Raw genomic sequence first — 22,880 nt, 5'->3', positions numbered from 1 at the left:
GCATGTATCGTGGCAAAATCGCAAAATCACAACATTAGGTTTTATTTAGGGTTTGTGAAAAAATAAAACATGCAATTGGCAATATCGTGGACTCTTTAATTTGTACTTAACCGGTACAAATAGACAAGAGACTATAGATCACTAATTATTATTATGAGTTTTGGGAATGATAAAACAAAAAAGCTAATTACATATATCTTATATCTTCTAGGGTCCATACTGAGTATAACTATTTTTTTTAATGTAAAAATTATTAAATTACAGGGTGTACTTAAATTTAAACTCGACCACAGACACAACTAAATACTTAATTAATTCCAGAATTCCACAATATCAAATAAAAAAGTTGGATGTATCACAAATTTAGCATTTGTTTGATTCAAAATTAATAATTAACAAGTAGTATTCATTCTGTACCAAAATATAACAACTTCTAGCCTTTAGAATTTGTCCCAAAGTATAACAATTTACCACCAACATTCTCTTCTTAACGAATCATAATCCTCCACCATTTAATTTTTCCAGTTATCTCCACTTCTCCTTCAGCCACAATACTCCCCTATTTAATTGTACCAACTTTCTTAATAACCGTTGTCTAACTCTAAAAATGCTTATATTCTGGGACGAAGGGAGTAGTTAACTATTATTTCAATCTAACATGCTACAATTCGAATATGGCCAACGTAGTGAACGTATGGTTAAAATTTTGATCTTTATACTACCAATACCAATAACCCGTGCAAGGCACGGGTTGACGGCTAGTAACTGTAATGTACCACCGACTTCGGGCGACAACACGAGGCACTCCAAGAAGATGAAGACGGTCGAGACGACATCTTCCGGATTGTTCTCACTGCCCATCGACCTCGTCGAGGAGATCCTCATGTGGCTCCCGTCCAGGTCGCTTGCCAGGCTCCGGTGCACCTGCCGGTCTTGGAACGAGCTCATCTCCTCGGGTGGCTTCGTCGATCGCTACCTGCAAAATGCGGCGGCTCGGCACAGCGCCCCCGCTAAGTTGGTGCTCACGCCCCTGTCAAAACGACATGCCAGGAGCTTCCACGCCCCCATGTGCTGCAGAGACTGCCCTAGGATCATTGGCGCGAGGCCGTGCCGCGGACTCGTCCTCTTCTGCCGCCCGTGCGCCTTGACCTACTCCGTGTGCAACCCTTCCACCGGCGGCGTGCTACACCTTCCCCCGTGTCACTCAGAGTGGTACATGAGCAGCGCGGGGATCGGCTTCGACTCGGCGACCGGGAAGTACAAGGTGGTGCAGCTCGTAGATCCAAGTTCCCCGAAAGTAGTGGGGACACAATGCCGTGTGCTCACCGTTGGCGACGACCCTTTGGGCTGGCGGGAGCCCTTGGGCGAGGCCTGCACAATCCTCCAGGAGGACCACGCTAAAGAAGGAGGCTGCATCGCCGATGTCGACCCGGTTTTCGCGAACGGGCGCCTCCACTGGACGCTCACCCCAAAGTTCCTGGTGTGTGACACACCTCAGGGCATCCTCGCATTCTCGATCGGTGACGAATCCTTCGTGACGGTCCCCTTGCCACCATTCGCATCGGCTGACTTAGACGTGTGTAGCAGCAGCGTCTGCGTTGCGACAAATGTGTACCTTGAGCATGTTCGGCCGAGCAAGTTGCTTCCAAAGAACAAGGAAATCTTTGCGCCGGCCGGCACGGTCCTGGCCGAGCTCGACGGCTGCCTGTGCATGGTGCGGGACCTCCGCCACCGCCGCAACATGGACTTGAACGAGACCACCATGTTCGAGATATGGAAGCTCGGGACCTACGAGACCGGGGAGTGGTCGCTGGACTACCGGATAGACCTACCCCGAGGGTACAGGGCCGCAGAGCGACTTGTCACGCCATGGCTTGTCATGCCGCTAGCTTACGTCGGTGGTGATCCCGCCTCAACTGGGGGGCAGCGTAGGAAGGCCGTCCTGCTGGCGACGACGGCTCATGAGGCGCATGTTTACGACCCGGAAGCGGCCGTGCTCCACAGGGTGGCCTCCATGTCAGACGACGAGAGCCGCAGCTGCGACGCGGCGTTTTACCTGGATAACCGTTTGCGTCTCACGCTGTACCAGGAAAGCCCTGTTCAGATGGACGGCATGGAACACGATGGTGGTGATGCCAAGCTTATCGGGTATTCCATTCTCAACTCGGAGCAAAATTAGTTGATTTAACTATATGAGACAACACATCAGGGACGGGCCCCGGATGTTGAGATAGTAATTTTTTTTACGACCACAAGTCTAATATTTGATATGTATAATAACACGTAGTTCTAATAGTTGCATGATATACAGTACATATAGAAAGATAATTATATGAGCTTCATGATTGTTATCTAATATATATGATGTGGGGGCGAGTTCCATCTACAATTGCAACGTTCACATCATTCTTCGTTCTTTAGCATGTCATAGGTTTCTTTCTGAGTTATCTAAAGAGCAAAAGCTAGACTTTATTGCTCTCCTAGAAACAGGTAAAGATAAGTTTGCTGATTCATGGTTAAATAACATCTGTGGAGGGAAATATTTTCTTTGGCATTGGACTAGACCAAAAGGGAGAAGTGGAGGTATCTTACTTGGGATAAATTTAGAACTCTTTGATGTCGCTAGTATCGATGAAGGAGAGTTCTATATTAAGTTTCACTTAAGAAATAAAGAAGATGCGTTCCTATGGAACCTGGTGGCAGTTTATGGGGCTGCACAAGATGAATTTAAGCAAGATTTCCTTTTAGAGCTGGTCAATTCTTGTAGTAAGGAAGCTTTACCAATGGTAATTGGTGGAGATTTTAATATTATTAGAAATCCAATGGAAAAGAACAACGAGCGATACAATGATAGATGGCCCTTCTTATTTAATGCTGTCATAGACAGTCTTAATTTGAGGGAGATCTTGCTCTCAGGACGCAAATTTACTTGGGCCAACTCTATGCCGAACCCAACTTATGAAAAGTTGGATAGAGTTTTGGTGAGTACCGAGTGGGAAACAAAAAATCCGTTAGTGACAGTTCATGCTCTTTGTAGAGACCTTTCGGATCACACACCCTTGGTGCTAGACACAGGAAAAGGGACACATAGAAATTCTCAACCTTTGTTTAAATTTGAATTGGGATGGTTATTAAGGGATGACTTTCAAAATCTTTTGGTAGAAATTTGGTCAAAGGATATTCAAAAGGATATTCAAGGGGCAACAAATATAGAAAGATGGCAAAATAAGATACGCAGGCTTCGTCAATTCCTGAGAGTATGGGCGAAGAATTTAAGTGGTGTGTATAAAAAAGAGAAAGCTCGACTTATAGCAAAGGCAGATGAGTTGGACAAATTAGCTGAGACCAGGATCTTGACTAGTCAAGAACTGATTCTAAAAAATTCCTATAAAAATGCCTTAGCCCAGTTGTTAAGAGAAGAAGAAGTTAAATGGTATCAAAGAGCAAAAACAAAAAGAATAGTAGAAGGAGATAGGAACACCAAGTACTACCATATGATCGCGAATGGAAAACACAGAAAGACAAAGATTTTTCAATTAGAACAAGAAGAAGGGGTGATTAAGGGAGATGCACAACTCAAGAAATATGTCACCAATTATTATAGGGGTCTTTTTGGAGCTCCGGATAGAAATTGTTTCTCCATGTGTGAATCCCAAAAGGATGATATCCCTCAAGTGTCAATGGAGGAAAATACTTTCTTAACAAAAGAATTTACAGAAGAAGAAGTGAAACATGTTGTTTTTCAAATGGAACATAACAAAGCTCCGGGGCCTGATGGTTTCCCAGCGGAGTTCTATCAAGTGTTCTGGGAAGTAATTAAAGAAGACTTAATGTCCGTCTTTAGAGATTTTCATAGTGGCGAGTTACCCCTACATAGACTGAATTTTGGTATCATTACCTTGCTTCCGAAGAATAAAGAGGCAAAATAGATCCAACAATACAGGCCCATTTGCTTACTTAATGTAAGCTTCAAGTATTCACAAAGGTCATGGCAAACAGAATTGCTCTAGTAGCACAGAAAGTCATAAGACCTTCGCAAACTGCTTTTTTAAAAGGTAGAAATATTATGGAAGGGGCCATAATTCTGCATGAGACATTGCATGAGATGCATAAGAAAAAGTCAAATGGAGTTATTCTGAAACTCGATTTCGAGAAAGCTTATGATAAGGTAAATTGGAATTTTCTTCAACAAGCGTTGAGAATGAAAGGTTTCTCGGACATTTGGTGCAAGTGGATTGATCAAGTTGTGTCGGGGGGTAGTGTAGCTGTGAAGGTTAACGATGAGATAGGCCACATTTTCCAGACGAAAAAGGGTTTGAGACAGGGGGATCCCCTCTCACCAATTTTATTTAATTTGGTAGCGGATATGCTTGCCATTCTCATCAATAGGGCTCGAGACCTTGAGACTCTAAATGGAGTAATTCCTCACTTGGTAGACAATGGTCTCTCAATCTTGCAATATGCAGATGATACCATCTTGTTTATGGACCATGATTTGGTTAAAGCCAAGAACCTAAAATTGGTACTAGCTGCCTTTGAAAAGTTATTGGGCTTGAAAATTAATTTTCATAAAAGTGAGATGTTTTGTTTTGGGAAAGCTAAGGAGGTGGAAAAGGATTACACCACTTTGTTTGGTTGTAAGATGGGTACTTTTCCATTCAGATACCTAGGCCTTCCTATGCATTTCAAAAGATTGTCAAACAAAGATTAGAAGGATCTAGAAGATAAATTCCAGAAGAAACCCAGTTGTTGGAAAGGCAAGTTTTTGTCGTCAGGAGGAAGGCTGGTGCTCATTAATTCAGTGTTGAGTAGTCTGTCAACATTCATGCTTTCTTTCTTTGAAATCCCTAAAGGAATTTTAAAGAAGCTGGATTTTTACAGATCCAGATTTTTTTGGCAATGTGATGAGCACAAAAAGAAGTATAGGTTAGCTAAATGGAATGTGTTGTGCAGACCTAAGGAATGTGGGGGGTTGGGGATCCAAAACCTAGAAATGCAGAACAAGTGTATGCTTAGTAAATGGATTTTCAGGTTGATCAATGAAGACGGAATTTGGCAAAGTTTGCTTAGGAAAAAATATTTGACAAAGAAAACCATTTTGCAAGTCCAAAAAAGACTAGGGGACTCACATTTTTGGGCTAGTCTCATGTTAGCCAAAGAGTCTTTTCAAAGGTTTGGTTCCTTCTTATTACAAGATGGCTCACAAATAAGATTTTGGGAGGATTGTTGGATAGGAGTTCAATCCTTTGAGAAGGAGTATCCTAACCTCTACAATCTAGTTAGAAATAAAAATGAGGTGGTGGCCAAGGTAATGAGTGGAATACCATTAAATGTGTCTTTCAGAAGATCAATAGTGGGAAGAAACTTGGAAGCCTGGTATGAGCTAGTGTCGAAAGTTGTTTACACTGTATTGACAGATCAGAAAGATCGCTTCTTTTGGAAAAACAATAAAGAAGACATTTTCACAGTAAAATCTATGTACAAGTTGCTCATGTATGAAGGGCTGGTACCTAGGAAGAATTTCATTTGGAAGCTCAAAATTCCACTTAAAATCAAAATTTTCTTGTGGTACCTCAAGGAAGGGGTAATTCTCACTAAGGATAATCTAGCAAAGAGAAGGTGGAAGGGTAGCCTAAGTTGCTGTTTTTGTAACTCTAAGGAAACAATACAACATCTTTTCTTTGATTGCTCAATGGCTAGGTATATTTGGAGTGCGCTCCTTTTTACATTTGGGATTAGGCAACCGTGTAGCATGTCTCAAATGTTTGGGAATTGGCTGAATTGTGTTGAATTTAGGCTCAAGAGAATATTGTTTGTGGGCATAGCTGCATTTCTTTGGGCAATTTGGTTATATAGGAATGTTGTGGTCTTTAATGGCTCCAATCCTACATCTTTCTTGCAGGTCATTTTCATGGGAACACATTGGGCAAGGACTTGGTCTTTGCTTCTTAAGGGAACCGATGAAGAAATAGTTAAGAACTATTGCAAAGTGCTGGAGAAAGCGTGTGGTGGAATTCTTCTCCGTGTATGGCTGGAACCTGAGAAGAAGATTGGAAGCCTAGTCTTTTCTTCATTTGTTGTTCTTAAAACCTTTGTGCTGTCATCTCTTATGTAATGGGAGAGGTCAGTTGATGCATTTTGTACCCTTTTATTATGGAGAGTCTTATGTACTCGTGTTCGGATTTTTGGCTGTGTACACCCCACAAAGGTGTAGAGGCCGTGTTTGATAATCCTTTATCTAAAAAAAATGTGTAGCACCTCAAATAGTGCATGATTTTGGTCATAAATTTGAACTGTGTAGAAGAACACAATACACTTCCATCATGTAACTATATCATTATTTCGTTAGCAAATAAATTTATCTTCCAATGAAACAAGTACCTAACATTAGGATGCGCGGCAAATTAAAGGATATGGATATTGGATTTGTTTGTTCCTCTTGCTTCTCCTCTTTAGAAAGAACACTCATATAGCGCAACAACGTTGGTCCCAGCACTCCCGTATTTTTAAAATCAACATTTTTCTTTTCTTTTTTACAAACACAATACAAACGTTCATCTTACTCCTCTTTAGAAAGAACTCATATGGCACAACTACCTTGGTGTATGGTGACAACATCGATTGATCCGATTGCTCACATTCTTTAAAATCAACATGTTTCTTTTTCTTTTTACAAACACAATACAAACGCTCATCTTGCTTCTCACTACCGACGATCACTGAAAGAATATATATATCCGTAAATGTGAACACCCACATCAAGTGTAGAACTTAAACTTGAATGGGTGGGTTCTACCATAATAAATCTAATCACTTGAGCTACACTCATTTCGCAATCAATATGTTTCTTAGAATCATAACTAAAGAAACTCGAAGCAACATGATTAAAAATAATACTGCTATGTAGCACTTGATGTGATCTGCTCTTTTCTCATGCATAACAACAAAAGGATTCAGATTTGAGCATGTTCACACTAGTACAGAGACCGCCATTGGTGCCGGTTGGAAATCGGCTACCTATTGGTCGGCACCAATAAGAAAAGCCGACACCCATGCCAAAATAGAACCGGCACCTTTAACTTTGCTCGAGCCAAAAAAAAAAAGAGCGAGCTGGCTCGAATTGAGCCGAACTCACCATCCACATTCCACAGCCGTTCCTCCCTCGAGCCCATCCCTACTCCCCTTCGTCACCGCCTCTTGGATCCGAGATAAACTCAACAACAAACTAGTATATTCATCAAGAACTAGCTCACCAAGAACTAGCGAATAGTACAAATCATTAAGAACTCAAGTTTGGGACTAGAACTCAACAAGAAATCAAAAAGAGAAACTCAAGAACACATGCCACAGGGGTTTCAAAAGGGAGCACATGTCGCCGGCCGCCACATCGCCCGCGCCACCGCCGTCCTCCACGCTCGCCGTCGTCGCCGCATGGGGAGGGTGCGGCCGCTGCCGCCGCCTAGTTGCGCCGCCGCCGCCTCTGCCAGGCAGGAGCCCGCCACCTCCCCACTAGCTCCCCTGGCGTCGGATCTAGCGGAGGGGAGCTCGCCGCCTCCCCTCTCGCCGGATCTGGCGGAGGGGAGAGTGCGGCCACCGCCGCCGCCACCACCTCTGCCAGCCAGCCGCCGACCATGGGAGGGGAGCCCGCTGCCTTCCCACTACCTCCCCACTGCCTCCCCACTGCCAGCCAGCCGCCGCCGCCACCTCTGCCAGCCAGCCACTGGCCAAGGGAGGGGTGCTCGTCGCTGCCGCCACCTCTGCCCGCCAGCGCCCGGCCATGGGAGGGGAGCGACGCGAGAGAGAGGGAGGGAGAGAGACGCGAGAAGGGATGTGATCGATGTAGATAAGGACCGTGTGGTGTGGACGACTAGATAAGGACGTTTGGTGGGTGTGGACCATGTGGTGCTGCTGAGCCGCTGATGGCTCGGCTTAAGCTATAGGTGCCGGTTCTTTCAAAAAACTGGCACCTATAATATATTATAGGTGTCGGTTTTTTAATTAACCGACACCTATAATATATTATAGGTGCCGATTCTTTTAAAAAACCGACACCAATAGTATATGTACCGGTTTTTTCGCTAGAACCGACACCTATAGTGTTTAAAGGTATCGGTTTTGTATTTTTCCATCATAGGGAGGTGGGAAATTGTCTATAGGTGCCGGTTTTAAATAAACCAGCACTTATAAGCCGATCCCTATGAGGGTTTTTTATTAGTGTCACCGCACTCACCGTATGTGCCAAAACTATCACAAATTATAGTAAAAGATGATACGAATTTTCCAATCATGTCTACTCATACGGAGATGTTCCTTTTTTCCATTGGGACATAGCGAACCTAACCAAAATTATCATAGTCCTATACATATCACAACACATATAATACTGTAATTTCATCTTATAATATAATTAAAGTAAAATACTGTCAGGGTTATGGATACCACATACCTAATAGTAGTTGACTAAATCTCGGCAGGACCCACCACATACCATGTCTTATACGGAAACAACCTTCGGATATAGGAGGAGTTCCGCATAAGAAAGGATGAATAGAGTTCTACATGAAAACGACAAGGACTATTCGGATTGTATCCATATTGGTTTCCCTAGTTCTACTTGGACAAGGAGACACTTGTAGGTATAAATTCAAGGCCCCCTAGTAGGAGAGGGGACACGGAACAATAGATAAGACACAAGATCAACATACAAGCCAACATACGCCAAGACAAGACGCCGGGTATCGACATCAGAGATAAGTATGGCTAGTCCCCTACGGTGTCTAAGGATACTGTCAGGAGAGACATAGCGTTGTCTCTGATATCGCCGGACACGGATTCGAGGAGAAAGACTACTCTGTTGTCGACTACGGGATGATTTTATGGCCACCAAGTTGACAACAGATAGATAGGCTACCCCAAATATTGTACTGGTGTGATTATGGTGAATAAGAGCAACTACCGGCTTCGGCCAACAGGAGTAGGGTTATTACATGACAATTCAGGGGCCCGAACCTGTATAAAAATCCTCGTCCCCATCTCTTTTACCTCAATCTCGCATATATCCTAGTACCAACGATCCCCATACTATGCAAATACTGGAATCGCGACATCAAACGTCGACAGTGGTGCGTCAGATAGGGGATTTTTGGTGCTTCAAGGTTCCGACGAGATGGGTTCAAGAGATGGATTGTCCTACAACCTCTGAGCGGACTTCCACCACCAGAATTCTAACCGGATCAAATCGGCCGACCACGACAAAACGCGCTACTGATCTACAATGACATCAGGTTCGTCGTCCCAAATTTCTGTGAATAGATTATTCTTGTTTACTGTAGATCGGTAATACTCCCTCCATTCCAAATTGATCTACATATAGTATTTTTGAGGTTATTCCTAAATGATCTACATATTTGTGTTCATTTATTAGGTCTATTCGTTATTTGTGCATTGGAGTAAATGGACATTGATGCATGCATCCATGCACATATGTATTTATAACCCACATGCAATACCTTGATTTGCTATTGGCTAGAAAATAGTGGGGATGGTACATGCATTGAGTTTGTTGCTAGAGTAAATATAGTATGAGAGAGTTATTAGCTTTTTTTGGTCTTGGTGTACCTATGAAATATATAATAGATCAATTTGGAATGGAGGGAGTAATAGAGTAATATGTACCTTTCTTTGCATATACTACGAGTCCTACTCGGACAATGCGCGCCTGCAAGTTCTGACTAGTTGGACCTTTCCCACCTACTCGGACATGCGACCAGCCGGCATAGCTACATGCAACTGGATAGCCTTGCTCTGGACATGCACTATATGATCATCGGGATGCCCATAGCACCAAAAGCAACTATCTGCTTGCCTCCAAAATTCTTATACGAGACAGGTAGACCAAGGTAATTAGCAAGATCGATTTTTAATTAATCTACTAATTTCGTAGAGATACGTGATATTTTATAGGCAATTTATCGTACCTATACTTTTCAGATCATACAATATTGTCAGATCAATAATTTATTATGTTTACCTAGAGCATGTTTTTAATACAATATCTATTGTGCGAGTGCTTCCTATGTTAGGCCAACTACAGTCTAACGCTGGGGGCTTGATCTATTTTATTCTGTATAAATCATGCTTGTTTACGGTTTACATAATCCCTCATATTTAATCTGCTCGTTATATCCTGATAATACTAGAAGATATATGCAGTTTTTTGATTACATACTCGATATGCTCTGCTATATGCCTTGCCTTCTAGAAAAATATTTTTCAGGGACAATTGAGCACTCGAGTAGGTTGTGGTCGAGTACACCCCATTATCGAGAACATTCTCGACAAATGCAGAGTTGTCGCACCCAACCTACCAACGAAGACCGACGACCTATCTCATAGCACCGGCTATGGCTGGGCTATTTGAGAAAAGGGTTGTTAACGGATAATTGCTCGCGAACGATGTCGGCTTGATCACCTGACATGATTGCGAACGGACATCCGGATATGCTACAAGTTGGGTATGTGAGTCATCCTGGCCACATAAGATGCACATGTAATAAACCAACTTTAGTAACTTCCATTGGTGTTTGAGGGATAATTCTACTCGCTGGTTCTCGAACCAGTAAATCGTAGCAATCTCTCGCACCGCAACTTCCATTGGTGTTCGAGGGATAGTTCTACTCGCTGGTTCTCGAACCAGTAAATCGTAGCAATCTCTCGCACCGCAACTTCCATTGGTGTTCGAGGGATACTTCTACTCGCTGGTTCTCGAACCAGTAAATCGTAGCAATCTCTCGCACCGCAACTTCCATTGGTGTTCGAGAGATAATTCTACTCGCTGGTTCTCGAACCAGTAAATCGTAGCAATCTCTCGCACCGCAACTTCCATTGGTGTTCGAGGGATAATTCTACTCGCTGGTTCTCGAACCAGTAAATCGTAGCAATCTCTCACACCGCAACTTCCATTGGTGTTCGAGAGATAATTCTACTCGCTGGTTCTCGAACCAGTAAATCGTAGCAATTTCTCGCACCGTAACTTCCATTGCCGTTCGAGAGATAATTCTACTCGCTGGTTCTCGAACCAGTAAATCGTAGCAATCTCTCGCGCCTTAACTTCAGATGGTCGAGGTACGACTACGGCAATAGCGTAGCGGTCCTCGCACCACGACTTCAGATGGTCGAGGTAGGACTACGGCTGGTCTTCAACCAACAGTGTAGTGGTCTTCGCACCACGACTTCAATCAGGCGAGAGATAAGGCTACTCCTGGTTCTCGGACCAGTAGGCCGTAGCGATCTCTCGTACCTCGACATCAATCGGCCGAGAGATGAGGCTACTCCTGGTTCTCGGACCAGTAAGCTGTAGCGATCTCTCGCACCTCTACTTCGCGTGGTCGAGTTAAGGCTACACCTGATTTTCGACCAGCGGTGTACCGATACTTCCACTAGCTTTACTTTTCATGGTTGAGTTAAGGTTACACCTGGTTTTCGACCAGCGGTGTAGCGATACTCCCACTAGCTTTACTTCTCGTGGTTGAGTTAAAGCTACACCTGGTTTTCGACCAGCGGTGTAGCGACACTCCTGCTAGCTTTACTTCTCGTGGTCGAGTTAAGGCTACACCTGGTTCTCCACCAGTGGTGTAGCAATTCTTCCCACTACATCCACTTCCAGTGGTTGAGTTATGACTACTACATGGTCCTCGACCAATGGTGTAGCGATTCTCCCACTACCTTTACTTCAAGTGGTCAAGTTGGGGCTACAACTGATTTTCGATCAGCAGTGTAGCGATCCTCCCATTACCTCTACTCCAGCAAAATTGATATCAGGTACACAATATCGCCAAGTGTTTTACCCAGAGATCCCTTACCACGACGACACCTAGATTTGAAACCTATCCTCATGTCTCTTTACGCCGTCCTGACAAGGCCTCTGAGGAACCTAAGGGAACTTTGGCTGGGGATGCCCAGAGCGGATAAGGCCTTGTCGGATCATGTAGAGACAAACGACCATGTAAGACCTGGTCATGTAAGAGTTCTCGCCGTGCGTATTAACCAAGCCGTGTAATCGGAAATTGGGTTTTCCAACTTCACGGCTGGGGGCTAGGGTAAGCGCTTTTTCAACCAAGGCAGGTCAAGGGTCCAAGAGCCTTATCCTCCGAGAACGATTCTCCGACGACAAGGCTAGGGGCAAGGGAGAGTGTATGACTCAACAAGTTGACTGATCGAAGTCGGTAAAAGAGAAGACGCCCGTACACAAAACATTGGTCTGTAAATTTAGTTTATTTTCAGTTTTCCATACATATTATAACATGTCACCCTTTGAGTGTTCGCTCGGGGGCTATTTCTATCTAATATTCTTTTCTAAGTATTGATTTCAGGAAAATTCTATTCGACATTGTCGAAGACTCCATGTCTCTATGGTTCTATACCAAGATCGACTAAGGCGAGTACGACAAATATTGACAAGGCTCCGTCGCAGACTCTGCGCCTTCTCGATCACTCGAGAACAGTTGGTGGATCTCAACAAGGAATACGGAATGAAGAGATGGTGTACTCGCCGAGATAAAATTTCTTGACTTCAATCCAAATTCTCGATTACAGCAAGACGAGAGACTTAGTCGTATGCTCTGTACTTTCTTGGTTGACGTCGGAGATTGACTCAGACAAACCCTATAAGGTGCCCGCATGAGGCTGATAAGGGAAGTCTAACGTTATCTCTGAACTCACCGAGAACGGTCACGTGAGCTCGATAACAGTTATTCCGAGGTCTTCGGATTGAGAATATGAACTCGTTCATTTGCATTGAAGTCGGGGGCTACTGTCAGTGTTATAGATACCACATACCTAATAGTAGTTGACTAAATCTCGGCAGGACCCACCACATACCATGTCTTATATGGAAACAACCTTCGGATATAGGAAGAGTTTAGAGTTCTACATGGAAACGACAAGGACTATTCGGATTGTATCCATATTGGTTTCCTTAGTTCTACTTGGACAAGGGGACACCTGTGGGTATAAATACAAGGCCCCCTAGTAGGAGAGGGGATACGGAACAATAGATCAAGACACAAGATCAACATACAAGCCAACATACGCCAAGACAAGACGTCAGATATCGACTTGAGAGATAAGCATGGCTAGTCCCCTACGGTGTCTACGGATACTGTCAGGAGAGATCTCGCCGGACACGGATTCGAGGAGGAAGACTATTCTATTGTCGACTACGGGATGGTTTTATGGCCTCCAAGTCGACAACAGATAGATAGACTACCCCAAATATTGTACTGGTGTGATTATGGTGAATAAGAGCAACTACCGGCTTCGGCCAATAGGAGTAGGGTTATTACCTGACAATTCAGGGGCCTGAACCTGTATAAAAATCTTCGTCCCCATCTATTTTACCTCAATCTCGCATATATCCTAGTACCAACGATCCCCATACTATGCAAATATCGGAATCGCGACATCAAACGTCGACAAATATATGACCAATCCTTAAACTTGAGCAGAGCTATTGCTTAGGTCTCTCAAGTTGAAAATTATATGTTCAGATACATGATGTTGATTTAGTGAACCATAGTATGTCCAAAGCTTGTTTTACTAGACCTGACCGTAGACGTGACGCTTCACATAAGCAATAATTTTGCATTCATCCACCTTCGCATCACAGTGTGACGGTAATATTGTACATAACCCCCTCCCCCCCCCCTCCCCAAGCTAGGCTACCACTCTGAATCCCCAAACCCCCCAAAATTATTAGCAGTGTTTAGTGTTTATTCTTACAGGAATTTTCAGTTCTTGAGAAAGTACCTTGAACTACTTAAATTCTGAACTAAAATTTTTGCTATCTAGAGGTACCAATGGTAAAATTACCCTTATTCTTATACTCTTTCCGGACTAATAGTACCTATCGTTTTGGACATGGTTAAACATTACAAGCTTTGACTATAAATAACGTTGAAAATATTTGCCGATTAATATTAATACGTATTTTAATAAAAATTATATATCTGTTGATATATCTATATAGATTACAATAAAATATGGTGGTCAAATTTATCTTTTTTTTAAGGTTGTATCTTTACGAAAATCCTCCACGTTAGGCGCCCGGCGCGGCTGCAAAAAATTGGGCGCCGGGCGCCCGCGCCCTGGCGCCTCCCACCGTACGCGCGCGCACCGCCCCGCCACCTATCCCATACCGCCCTAGTCACGTGTCCCTACGTATACTCCGTTACAACAAATTACCCACATACTACGGAAACCCTCTATTAAGAGAATCCGTTTCATTTTTTTTCCACAAAAAATGTTTTACATAATATACTCACAATGTTTCACTATGTATATATCTAATGTTGCGTTGAATTGAAATATTCTTTTGCAACAAATCACCCACATATTACGAAAACCCTCTATTAAGGGAATCTGTTTCATTTTTTGTTCCACCAAAATGTTTCACCTAGTGTACCCGTGATGTTTCACTGTGCATGAATCAAATGTTGCAGTGACTAAACATTCTTTCGCTATTTGCTGAAATATTGTTTTTATATAAGGTGAAACAACGCTCAATTTTTTGAGAAACCATTGTTTCAAACGTTGTAGCAAAATATTTCATGAGGTAATTTGGTTGTGTTTCAGCTTTTTAAACGATTGAAACATTTTCGATCTGCTTAGTGAAATAATTACTATCTACTTAGTGAAACAATTCCTATATACTTGGTGGAACAACGTGCAATATTTAAAAATAATTCAATAATAAGCTAAATTTTTTTCATCGGATTATATCAATGTGTGGTCTTGTTTTAAAGATTTAATTGCAACAAATTCAATAGTGCAATCGGATCGTGAATTGGATAAGTAATTTGAGAGAAAAAATAGTTTAAATTTTATTTAAAAAACTTGACACATGCATGGCTGCATGTTCTGTGCATGCAGTGACTACAGATTATAGTATTTATGTGCATGCATATAGTAGCTGTGGGGCCTCTGATTTTTTTCTTCCCGATCAGATGGCTGGCACGGACGCCAGATTTTTTTTTTCCCCCGATCAGACGCCCGATCTCTACTCACCTCCGTGTCTTTATCAAAACGATGCAACTCGGAGAGCAATAAGTTTTTCGGGCTGTAAAAGGTATAAAATGATCAAAATTTCAGCGGGTCCGATCATAATGGAAGTCATACAGTCCGGCGGCCCAAGCTATTCTCTCTCTCTCCCTCTCGACCCTCACGGCCTCACCTCCTCCGTGGATTTTTTTTTTCTTTTTCTCTTGAGCATCAGGGATCCCATCCGTCGCTCTGCCGCCGCATCCCGCCCTTGCTTGCTTCCGATCTTCCCTGTACCCCGCTGATCATCGCCTAGCCCTAGGGCCGCTGACTTCGTCGCCCACTTCTCTCTCTCCTGCTTTGCTACGCCGCGAGGGGGTGGAGGGCTGGAACAGCGAGGATGGCCCCTGCCCGGATAAGGGGAGACGAAGGCATCGGCAAGAACAGCTGTAATAAAACGTGGAGGAAGAAGATTTCGAAGAAGCAATCTGCGCAGCAAGGTGCTTTCCTTTCTACTGTTCTCGCGGATCTGCGGACTTCCCCACTTACCCCTCTGCAGCAATTTTTTTTTCTTTTCCCTGGATGCCCAGCTTCAATTCAGCACTTAATTTTGGTTTTCTGCATATGAGTATTCAGCACTCTTCTTTGCGTGCCCATCTTCAGTAATCCTATTTGCAGCGAATGTGCAAATGCAACATGTGCATTCTGACATCAGTATGTCTAGTATGGCCCCGTTCGTTTAGTTTCTTTAAATCTACTCCAATTTATTTTGTTTTTAATTTTGGTTGTCTAATTTATGTATGCATCTTTGAAGTAAACCTAAATCATATCACTCCACTTTTTTTTTTCCATTTGTTATTATTTTAGTTCTCCTTGTGAACCCTACAGAAAGCAACTCTACATTTGATAGAATGGCTTTCTGCATATATAGAGTATGCAAAGACTAAAATTTCCAGTTAACAGTACACATCAGTTGTGCCTGTGTTGATTTCAGGAGGTGTAAATCAGCCTTTGGTTGTACCTCAACTCTTCAAGTTCCACAAGTTTATGAGGCTCTTTACTCTCCAAGAGATGCTCTTTCTGCGTCGAAGAAAGAGTAAATGGGAGCAACAACAGGAGGAGGTAGAATTGTTCTCAGAAGAGGAGGAATGTAAGTAACTTAATTGCGTGCTCGCTTTTCATTTTCATGTCTAAAAATAGAGTAAGTTACATAAAACATTGTAACCATAAAACTGGTCGCACTGCAACTAGCCTAGGAAGTAGAAACGAATGTTGTTGTGTTCAACTCTGACCACACAGCAATTGATTTTGTTGTGTTTAATTATTTGAAATACTTATTTATGTAGTCTCTGTGTTGGGCTGTTAGGGTGAAAACGTATGAATTGAAAACAATGCAGTTCAGACAAGTGATGCACAAGTTCTTTTGTCTTTGAATCTGTTCTCAGCTTGCTCATGCTAACACAACTTGTTTTCGCTAGTCATGGTTTTGTTTCCTTTTAAAACCCTTCCTAAAACTGCCTGAAACAATGACCTCAGTGGAAGAAAACAGCAATCAAGGTAGCTATCTGCTGCCACAGAAGTGTGATGAAACAGATTCAATATTCATTGCATTATCTGCTGAGGCATCCAGGTGTCGATGAAGAGGTATCATAATCTTGCACGGTCGTGGCAATGATCATGGTGCATATACCATGTGACCGCTTGCCATCGATCTTACCATACTAACACATGGACCCTAGAGCATGCTTGGGCTTGGGCGCATAGATGGGCTGAGATAGAGTTTGTGAGTACATATTAAGCGGGGAAGAAGAAAGTACTATCTTCTACTTGCTCTCACTTAAATCTCTCTCGTTATTTCATTTCAATGTTATTATACGGCTCTCATTCAGTATGCCAATCCCTTGGTGCCATGCCATATGGCCATCTACTCTAGACGTGGTAGATACCGCTGTTTGATTGATGTTCACACCAGTGATACTGTGACAGAAACATACTGGAGATTAGCTTCTTTTTCGGGTGCTGATGCCATATGGTCATCGTTCGGAATACTGATTCTATATATACCATAAAGTTGGGGTAAATAATAGGCAGCTAGTATATCAACATGTGCACAATTATCTCACAATGGTTTATGCGTGCATATTTCTATAAAAAAAGTTTTGTTTAGTGGCCTAAGTTGCTGACTGAGCCTGAAAATACGCATTGAATGGAATTGGACAAAGATTTGTCATTCTGACCGTATACATCTGTTGTTCAGTCCATTTTTGTAAAAAGGCAGGAAGGTGTGTTCGTCGACCTCTTCATACTGAACTACTGATTATAGGACTGACTCCATTGCGCGGAAGGCAAGTAGAGCTACATAGCCTAGTAGACCCATATCTAAAACACTTTTTTAGATTCAAGGAAGCAAGAGTGCAGGATTAACGACAGGGGCGGGAGGAGGCCTGGCCTCCCCCAACAGCCACTGACCCCCACCCCACCGAACGCCCCAAATAATCTGCCATTAGATTAGGTAGGTTAGTTTCAGATGACACCGTATTATCCTGGCATGGGCACGTACGTACAGATGTTTAGCAAAAATGCTACACCAATCCTTAATCAAAAGCACCAAAGGTCTTTATCGTAGTCATACAGTCATATTTTTCCTTTTAGACTATGTAATAATCGTATGTATTGTTTACATATGGCTAACATTTTTACTTTCAATTTCTAAAATGCACCCTCCATTTCAAAATATAGGGCGCAAATATTTTTCTTGAATGCTTTACAATACAAGGCACGCAAGCATGCATGCAGTTAATTATCATCTTCCATCTCTAAAATAGTTTTTCTTTTTAGTTCCTAACTCTCAAGATCTCTAATTCTATTGGGTTCATACATCGTATTTATTGGGATAATTCAAACAAAGGGTTAATAATATTTTTTTCTTGATATTTATATTAGTAGTGGTTATGTCTTATATTTTAGAATGGAGGGAGTAGTTAATAATTGCAAAAGGTAGATAGTTGATCACTCATTTTACCATAATCTAGCTTTATTGTATTTTCCTTTTTATTTAGACTTTTAGCTCGACCATTATCACTGCTTATGATATGTCTACTCATAAAGCCAAATTAAAATAAATAAATATATGCATTATAGCTATATGCCTATCTTTTGAATTGTTGATATGATATAAATATTGTTTATGGGAACCTTCAAATTTGTGTATATTTTTCTCTATTTTTTCTCACATATCTAGGTTGGCCCCCCTTGTGATCAGATCCTGGCTTCGCCACTAATTACCGAGTTATTGCTACCTCATGCAACAAATTAGTTGTGAACTTGTGATACTAACACATAATATAGCTGCAGGTAACGCAATAATTTAGATGAAGAACAATATTGTGAACTATTTCTGCCCCATGCTATTTTTGTGTGACAATCAAAATTCTCAAAAGTATTATATTGGTCAGAGATCACTATGTTTGTCCATGTTCTTTCCCTTAGTGATAGGTTTGTGATTAGAGAGAGCAATAGATAGTTGTTTTATACTGCCCTGTGAAAATATGCATGGGACACTGAGATGATCTCTGGATGCAGGCTCCACTACACGCTTTTGGAGGGATCCGGATACTGAGTTCTGCAACATCTGTGGAGACGACAAGGGAAACCATCTGGAGCTGATGTGCCCCTACAACTATCTTTCCCCGGCTGCGTACTTCCCATGCAGAGCGCGGCTCGCTCTCTGGGGCAACTACACAACCACGCTCCGTTACAAGTGCTCGCGGCACAGAGAGGAAGAGCAAAGCGAGCCCCCGATGCACGACGAAGCGAACGCGAGGCGTCTCGGGTTCCTGCGGTGCCTCGTCCGCGTGAACAACCTGTCGGAGTTGTGCCCACCGGAGCAGCTCGTTGAGCTGTTCGGCCGGTTCGGGCCGCTGTGGATGTGGTACGTCCCGACGCGAGGCTCCGGGGGGACATGCAAGGGATTCGGCTGCGTCGTGTTCCAGCGACATCGGCACGCGGAGGAGGCCGTGGAGGCGCTCAACTGCTGGGAATTCGGTGGCCGCAAGCTGCGAGTCGATTGGGCTTACCCTTGTCTAAACTGATGGCTCTGCTCGCTCGTCTATGTTCCGACCGATTCAGTCAAAATCGAAAAAACAAAAATGATGTTTCCTTCAAAAAGGTCTAAGAAATAGTAGTAGTAGAATGATCTGGATTTTTTTTTCTATGTTGAAAGTTCAATTAGTGATGGGTTTTGGTAAATGGTTCAGTGTGGAATTACGAATGGGTGCAGTGAGTTGAGTGCAGGCTCATTCTCACTTGATAACTACGAGTATGAGTTTTGCCTTGACTTGGTACAGCTTAGGAGTTTTGGCTGAATTGTTTCAATTCAGAGGCACCATATGAAAGTCACCATAGGAATGAAAATCTTGGCAAAGAAATCCCTTGCATTTGGTTAGACCAATAATTCCGTCTTCCCATTGCGTGAAACTCTAGTATGATTTTGGGTAGTTACATACATTAGATAAAATATAAATGCCCAGCATCCTAATCAAGCCAAAAACACAACGGGCATCTATCTTGTATCGAGCTCTATCCGTCCCACATTGTTTGTCCTTTCCATTGCTGAACTGCGATATAGCCACGATAAAATCATTTGTAAATTTGTGCGGTACCAGGTACGCCAGATACATTCCTAGTTGAAACGACCCAGTGTTGTCGTATGAGGAACAGTATCGAAGTGAGGCATACAAGTTTTCTATATCTTCTTGCTTGTATGCACTATTCTGGTCCAACTTTATTGATGTATGCATTCTGGTCCTTTTCATAAGCTCCGTTTTCACTTTGAAAAAAATTGCAAACCTATGCGTTCACTTATTTTTTAAAACTATATAAACAAGGGATATCAAGGAAATAACTTGTCTTTTAATAAAAAAAAGTTATAATAAGCAACAGTCTCAAAAGAACAAACTCACAAGTTGATCCCATCTGACAGCGTTACGAGACAAACAGATACGCAAGACAAACTCACACACTCATAACATCTTATATAGTGAAAGCAACAAGCTTTCTTGCACAAGGATATGCTACATCATAAAAAAACATATTGGCTATTAAAAGAGTCTGGATAAACAATAGAGTGAATCAAAATGATACATGTATGCGGGTGATGCGGGGCCCCGGTCACCCACCGGGTCCCCTGTGGGGGCTGCAACAGGTGATGTTTTTCACCCGACTTCCTTTGTGGGGTCGGGGGCTGGGGCAATCCAACCCAACCCCGCTCTGCCCTGTTGCCACCCCTATACATATGGGAGAACAGAAAATGCAAATGTCTCTCTAGTCTTTAGTCTCTGCTAGTGCGTGTGGAAAGTTTGATGTTTAGCTACACACAAGAAGGGTAAATGGGAAGTTTGATTTTTGAGCTACACAAGAATGGTAAATGGAAAGTTTGATATTTAGCTACACACAAGAAGGGTAAATGGAACAAGAAGGGTAATGGAAAGTTTTGATCTTTGAGCTACAGACAAGAAGGGTAAATAGAAAGTTTGATCTTTGAGCTACACACAAGAAGGGTAAACCCAATCAACTCGCAGCCTCCGGTCACCGGCCTGATAGCCATTGAGCTCGTCGACGGCCCTCTCCCCATCCTCGCGTCTCTTGAAGACGACGAAGCCGAAGCTCATGTGGATTCCAGTCGTGCATCCACACAGGTAGTTCCTGAACTTGGGAACATTCCACATGAGCAGAGCTCCGAACGGGCTGAAGAGGTCCTCGAGATCCCACACCCCGAACCCCGGCGGCAGGTTCGTCACGCGCACGAAACGCCGCAGGAACTCTCGATGATCCCTGGAGGTGATCCTGTGCTCCTGGGGAGGGCACTCTCCTCTGCAGGTGTCGCTGAAGTATCGCCCGAACATGTAGTTGTAAGGGCAGAAGTGCTCCATGTGATCGTCGTCTCCGCAGATGTAGCAGATGTCTTGCTCTGGGGACTTTGCGCAGGCCATGATTCTGAATCGGATCATGCCAAGCCTCCGTTCTGGCTCTGTTAATGTCAGCAAGAAAATATATGCGTTAGACTTGTGGACACATGTTAAAAGGAAATTAATTACCTTGTGCAGTTGTCCACAATTAAAATGTCTTGCTAGTATGTGCAACGAGTAGTTTTATGTTTCTGCTCATCTATCAAGTTTCTGCTCACTGGAAATTTCAGTCTTTGTATACTCTGATTGCTTCATACTCTGTTGCATACTCTGGTAGCGTTGTTGGTTACTTGGTGTTGCCTATCTACTACATCAAATATGGAATTGCTTTCTGCATGGTTCACAAGCAGTTTCCCACTGAAATAACAACTAACGGAACAAAAACTAAGTGGTATGATTTGGGTTTGGGAACTTCAAAGATGCATGCATAAACTAAACAGCCAAAATTAAAAACAAACTAGATTTAAACAATTAGAGGGGCAGATGCTAACTTGCAAAAACTAAAGACATGCTGATGGCAGAATGCACATGATGCACACTCACTGCACGTTCCTTTGATAGATAAAAGTACTGAATACTCATATCTAGAAAACCAAAATAAGTGCTGAAATTGGGCATCCCAGCCCCAGGAAGAAAAAAAATACTCAAGAGGGGTAATTGCATAGGTCTGCAAATCCGTCAAAAAGGAAGCAAACAATCTTCATTCAAGAGAAGAAGGAATTAAACACCTTGCTGCGCAGGTCGCTTCTTGGAAATCTTCTTCTTCCTCCCAGTTTTTGCAGAATTGAACTGGCTGATGCGTTTCAGCTTCCCCCGAATCCTGGGCGGGGCCATCCTCACCGTTCCCAGCCTAGAACTATAGGAGAGGAGAAGGAGAAGCTCGCGGCACTAGGGCTAGGGCTAGGCGATGATGAGCGGGGTTCAGGGAAGATCAGATGCGCGGCGGCGGAGCGACGGATGGAATCCCTGACGCTCAAAAGAAAACTATAAAATGAGGAAAAGAGACCTTGGGCCTCAACACCGACTTCCATTATTAATTTATAATCTGGCCCGCGGAGCCTTCTTTTCCTACGCGCAGCAACACCCCAAGCCGCCCAGTTCTTTTAACTTGGGAAAAAAAAGTTTGATTTGAATATGATTCGTATCCTCAGTCCTCAACCGTAAAATTGGTTATAATGACTCTATATTAAAGTCCTCTCTCTCTCTTACGTGGAGAATAAAATTCTCTCTCGACAATATTAACGGTGAATATTGCTGACGCAGCATTTATGTGGCATATTGAACTAATCTTCATTCTACTTGATGTTTACGTGGAATTAAAGTCAGCCAAAAAAACTTTAAGAAAAATAAATCTAAATGGGACCCATATATCATTAGATGTTTAAAAAATTTCAAAAGAATCTATGGAGCCCAGATATAAGTCACAGAGTAGGGTCTACATTTTTTTCAGATAATGGAATAAAACATCTCGGACTTTGCTCAAAAAGAGCTACAGCCAATTATTACAAAGTAGCACTAAAAAAAGAGTTAAGTTAAACAAAACATAAGAAATTAAAAAAAAAACAAATAACCAAACTAAGATAAGGAGTAGACATCTATTGAAGTCTATTTGAGAATCTCCATCCATAATTTGCAAAAAGTTGTATAACTGTTGTCGCAAGCATATGACATGCAACTTTTAAAAGCTCACCATCTTCCTCACACCTTTGTAGCTGAGCCCAGAACCGGAGCCAATATGTTGCCCTGAAAATTACCTGCATATATGAAATAGAAGGTGATTTATCAAAAACCATATCATTCCTGCTTAGCCACAGAGTCCAACATAAGGCGGAAGCTCCTACAAGTATAAGCTTGCTCTTTTTCTTGTCTATCCCCAAA

At 42.7% G+C, this 22,880-nt stretch overlaps 3 protein-coding genes across 3 annotated transcripts; 2 read left to right on the top strand and 1 right to left on the bottom strand.

Annotated features, from left to right (window-relative positions):
- Positions 1-814: 814 nt before the first annotated feature.
- LOC107277130 (uncharacterized) lies at positions 815-6,115 on the top strand. The gene is made up of 5 exons (XM_066310385.1): positions 815-2,148; positions 2,432-3,812; positions 3,986-4,574; positions 5,235-5,308; positions 5,903-6,115. Exons 1-5 carry the CDS (start codon positions 815-817, stop codon positions 6,113-6,115), a joined length of 3,591 nt encoding a protein of 1,196 aa, XP_066166482.1.
- Positions 6,116-15,262: 9,147 nt separating this feature from the next.
- LOC107276785 (uncharacterized) lies at positions 15,263-19,351 on the top strand. The gene is made up of 3 exons (XM_015783379.3): positions 15,263-15,536; positions 16,031-16,186; positions 18,619-19,351. Exons 1-3 carry the CDS (start codon positions 15,437-15,439, stop codon positions 19,125-19,127), a joined length of 765 nt encoding a protein of 254 aa, XP_015638865.1. The 5' UTR covers positions 15,263-15,436; the 3' UTR covers positions 19,128-19,351.
- Positions 19,352-20,046: 695 nt separating this feature from the next.
- On the bottom strand, positions 20,047-22,011 carry LOC107277559 (uncharacterized). The gene is made up of 2 exons (XM_015783403.3): positions 21,731-22,011; positions 20,047-21,064 (listed from the first exon to the last, which is right to left on the bottom strand). The coding sequence occupies exons 1-2, from the start codon at positions 21,834-21,836 to the stop codon at positions 20,580-20,582; spliced, it is 591 nt and encodes a 196-aa protein (XP_015638889.1). The 5' UTR covers positions 21,837-22,011; the 3' UTR covers positions 20,047-20,579.
- Positions 22,012-22,880: the final 869 nt, after the last annotated feature.

This window comes from Oryza sativa, chromosome 5, assembly GCF_034140825.1.
Source record: "Oryza sativa Japonica Group chromosome 5, ASM3414082v1".
In the NCBI taxonomy this organism is placed as follows: domain Eukaryota; kingdom Viridiplantae; phylum Streptophyta; class Magnoliopsida; order Poales; family Poaceae; genus Oryza; species Oryza sativa.
This window is presented reverse-complemented; position numbering and strand designations above follow the sequence as displayed.

Excerpts from the sequence above, each read along its gene's own strand:
- LOC107277559 (XM_015783403.3), bottom strand. The coding sequence starts at position 21,836 with ATGGCCCCGCCCAGGATTCGGGGGAAGCTGAAACGCATCAGCCAGTTC. Across the intron at positions 21,065-21,730 it reads GAAGCGACCTGCGCAGCAAG|AGCCAGAACGGAGGCTTGGC; the intron begins GTGTTTAATTCC and ends TGACATTAACAG.
- LOC107276785 (XM_015783379.3), top strand. The coding sequence starts at position 15,437 with ATGGCCCCTGCCCGGATAAGGGGAGACGAAGGCATCGGCAAGAACAGC. Across the intron at positions 15,537-16,030 it reads GAAGCAATCTGCGCAGCAAG|GAGGTGTAAATCAGCCTTTG; the intron begins GTGCTTTCCTTT and ends TGTTGATTTCAG. Across the intron at positions 16,187-18,618 it reads GTTCTCAGAAGAGGAGGAAT|GCTCCACTACACGCTTTTGG; the intron begins GTAAGTAACTTA and ends CTCTGGATGCAG.
- LOC107277130 (XM_066310385.1), top strand. The coding sequence starts at position 815 with ATGAAGACGGTCGAGACGACATCTTCCGGATTGTTCTCACTGCCCATC. Across the intron at positions 2,149-2,431 it reads GGTGATGCCAAGCTTATCGG|GTTTCTTTCTGAGTTATCTA; the intron begins GTATTCCATTCT and ends AGCATGTCATAG. Across the intron at positions 4,575-5,234 it reads GAAAATTAATTTTCATAAAA|GAGTTCAATCCTTTGAGAAG; the intron begins GTGAGATGTTTT and ends ATTGTTGGATAG.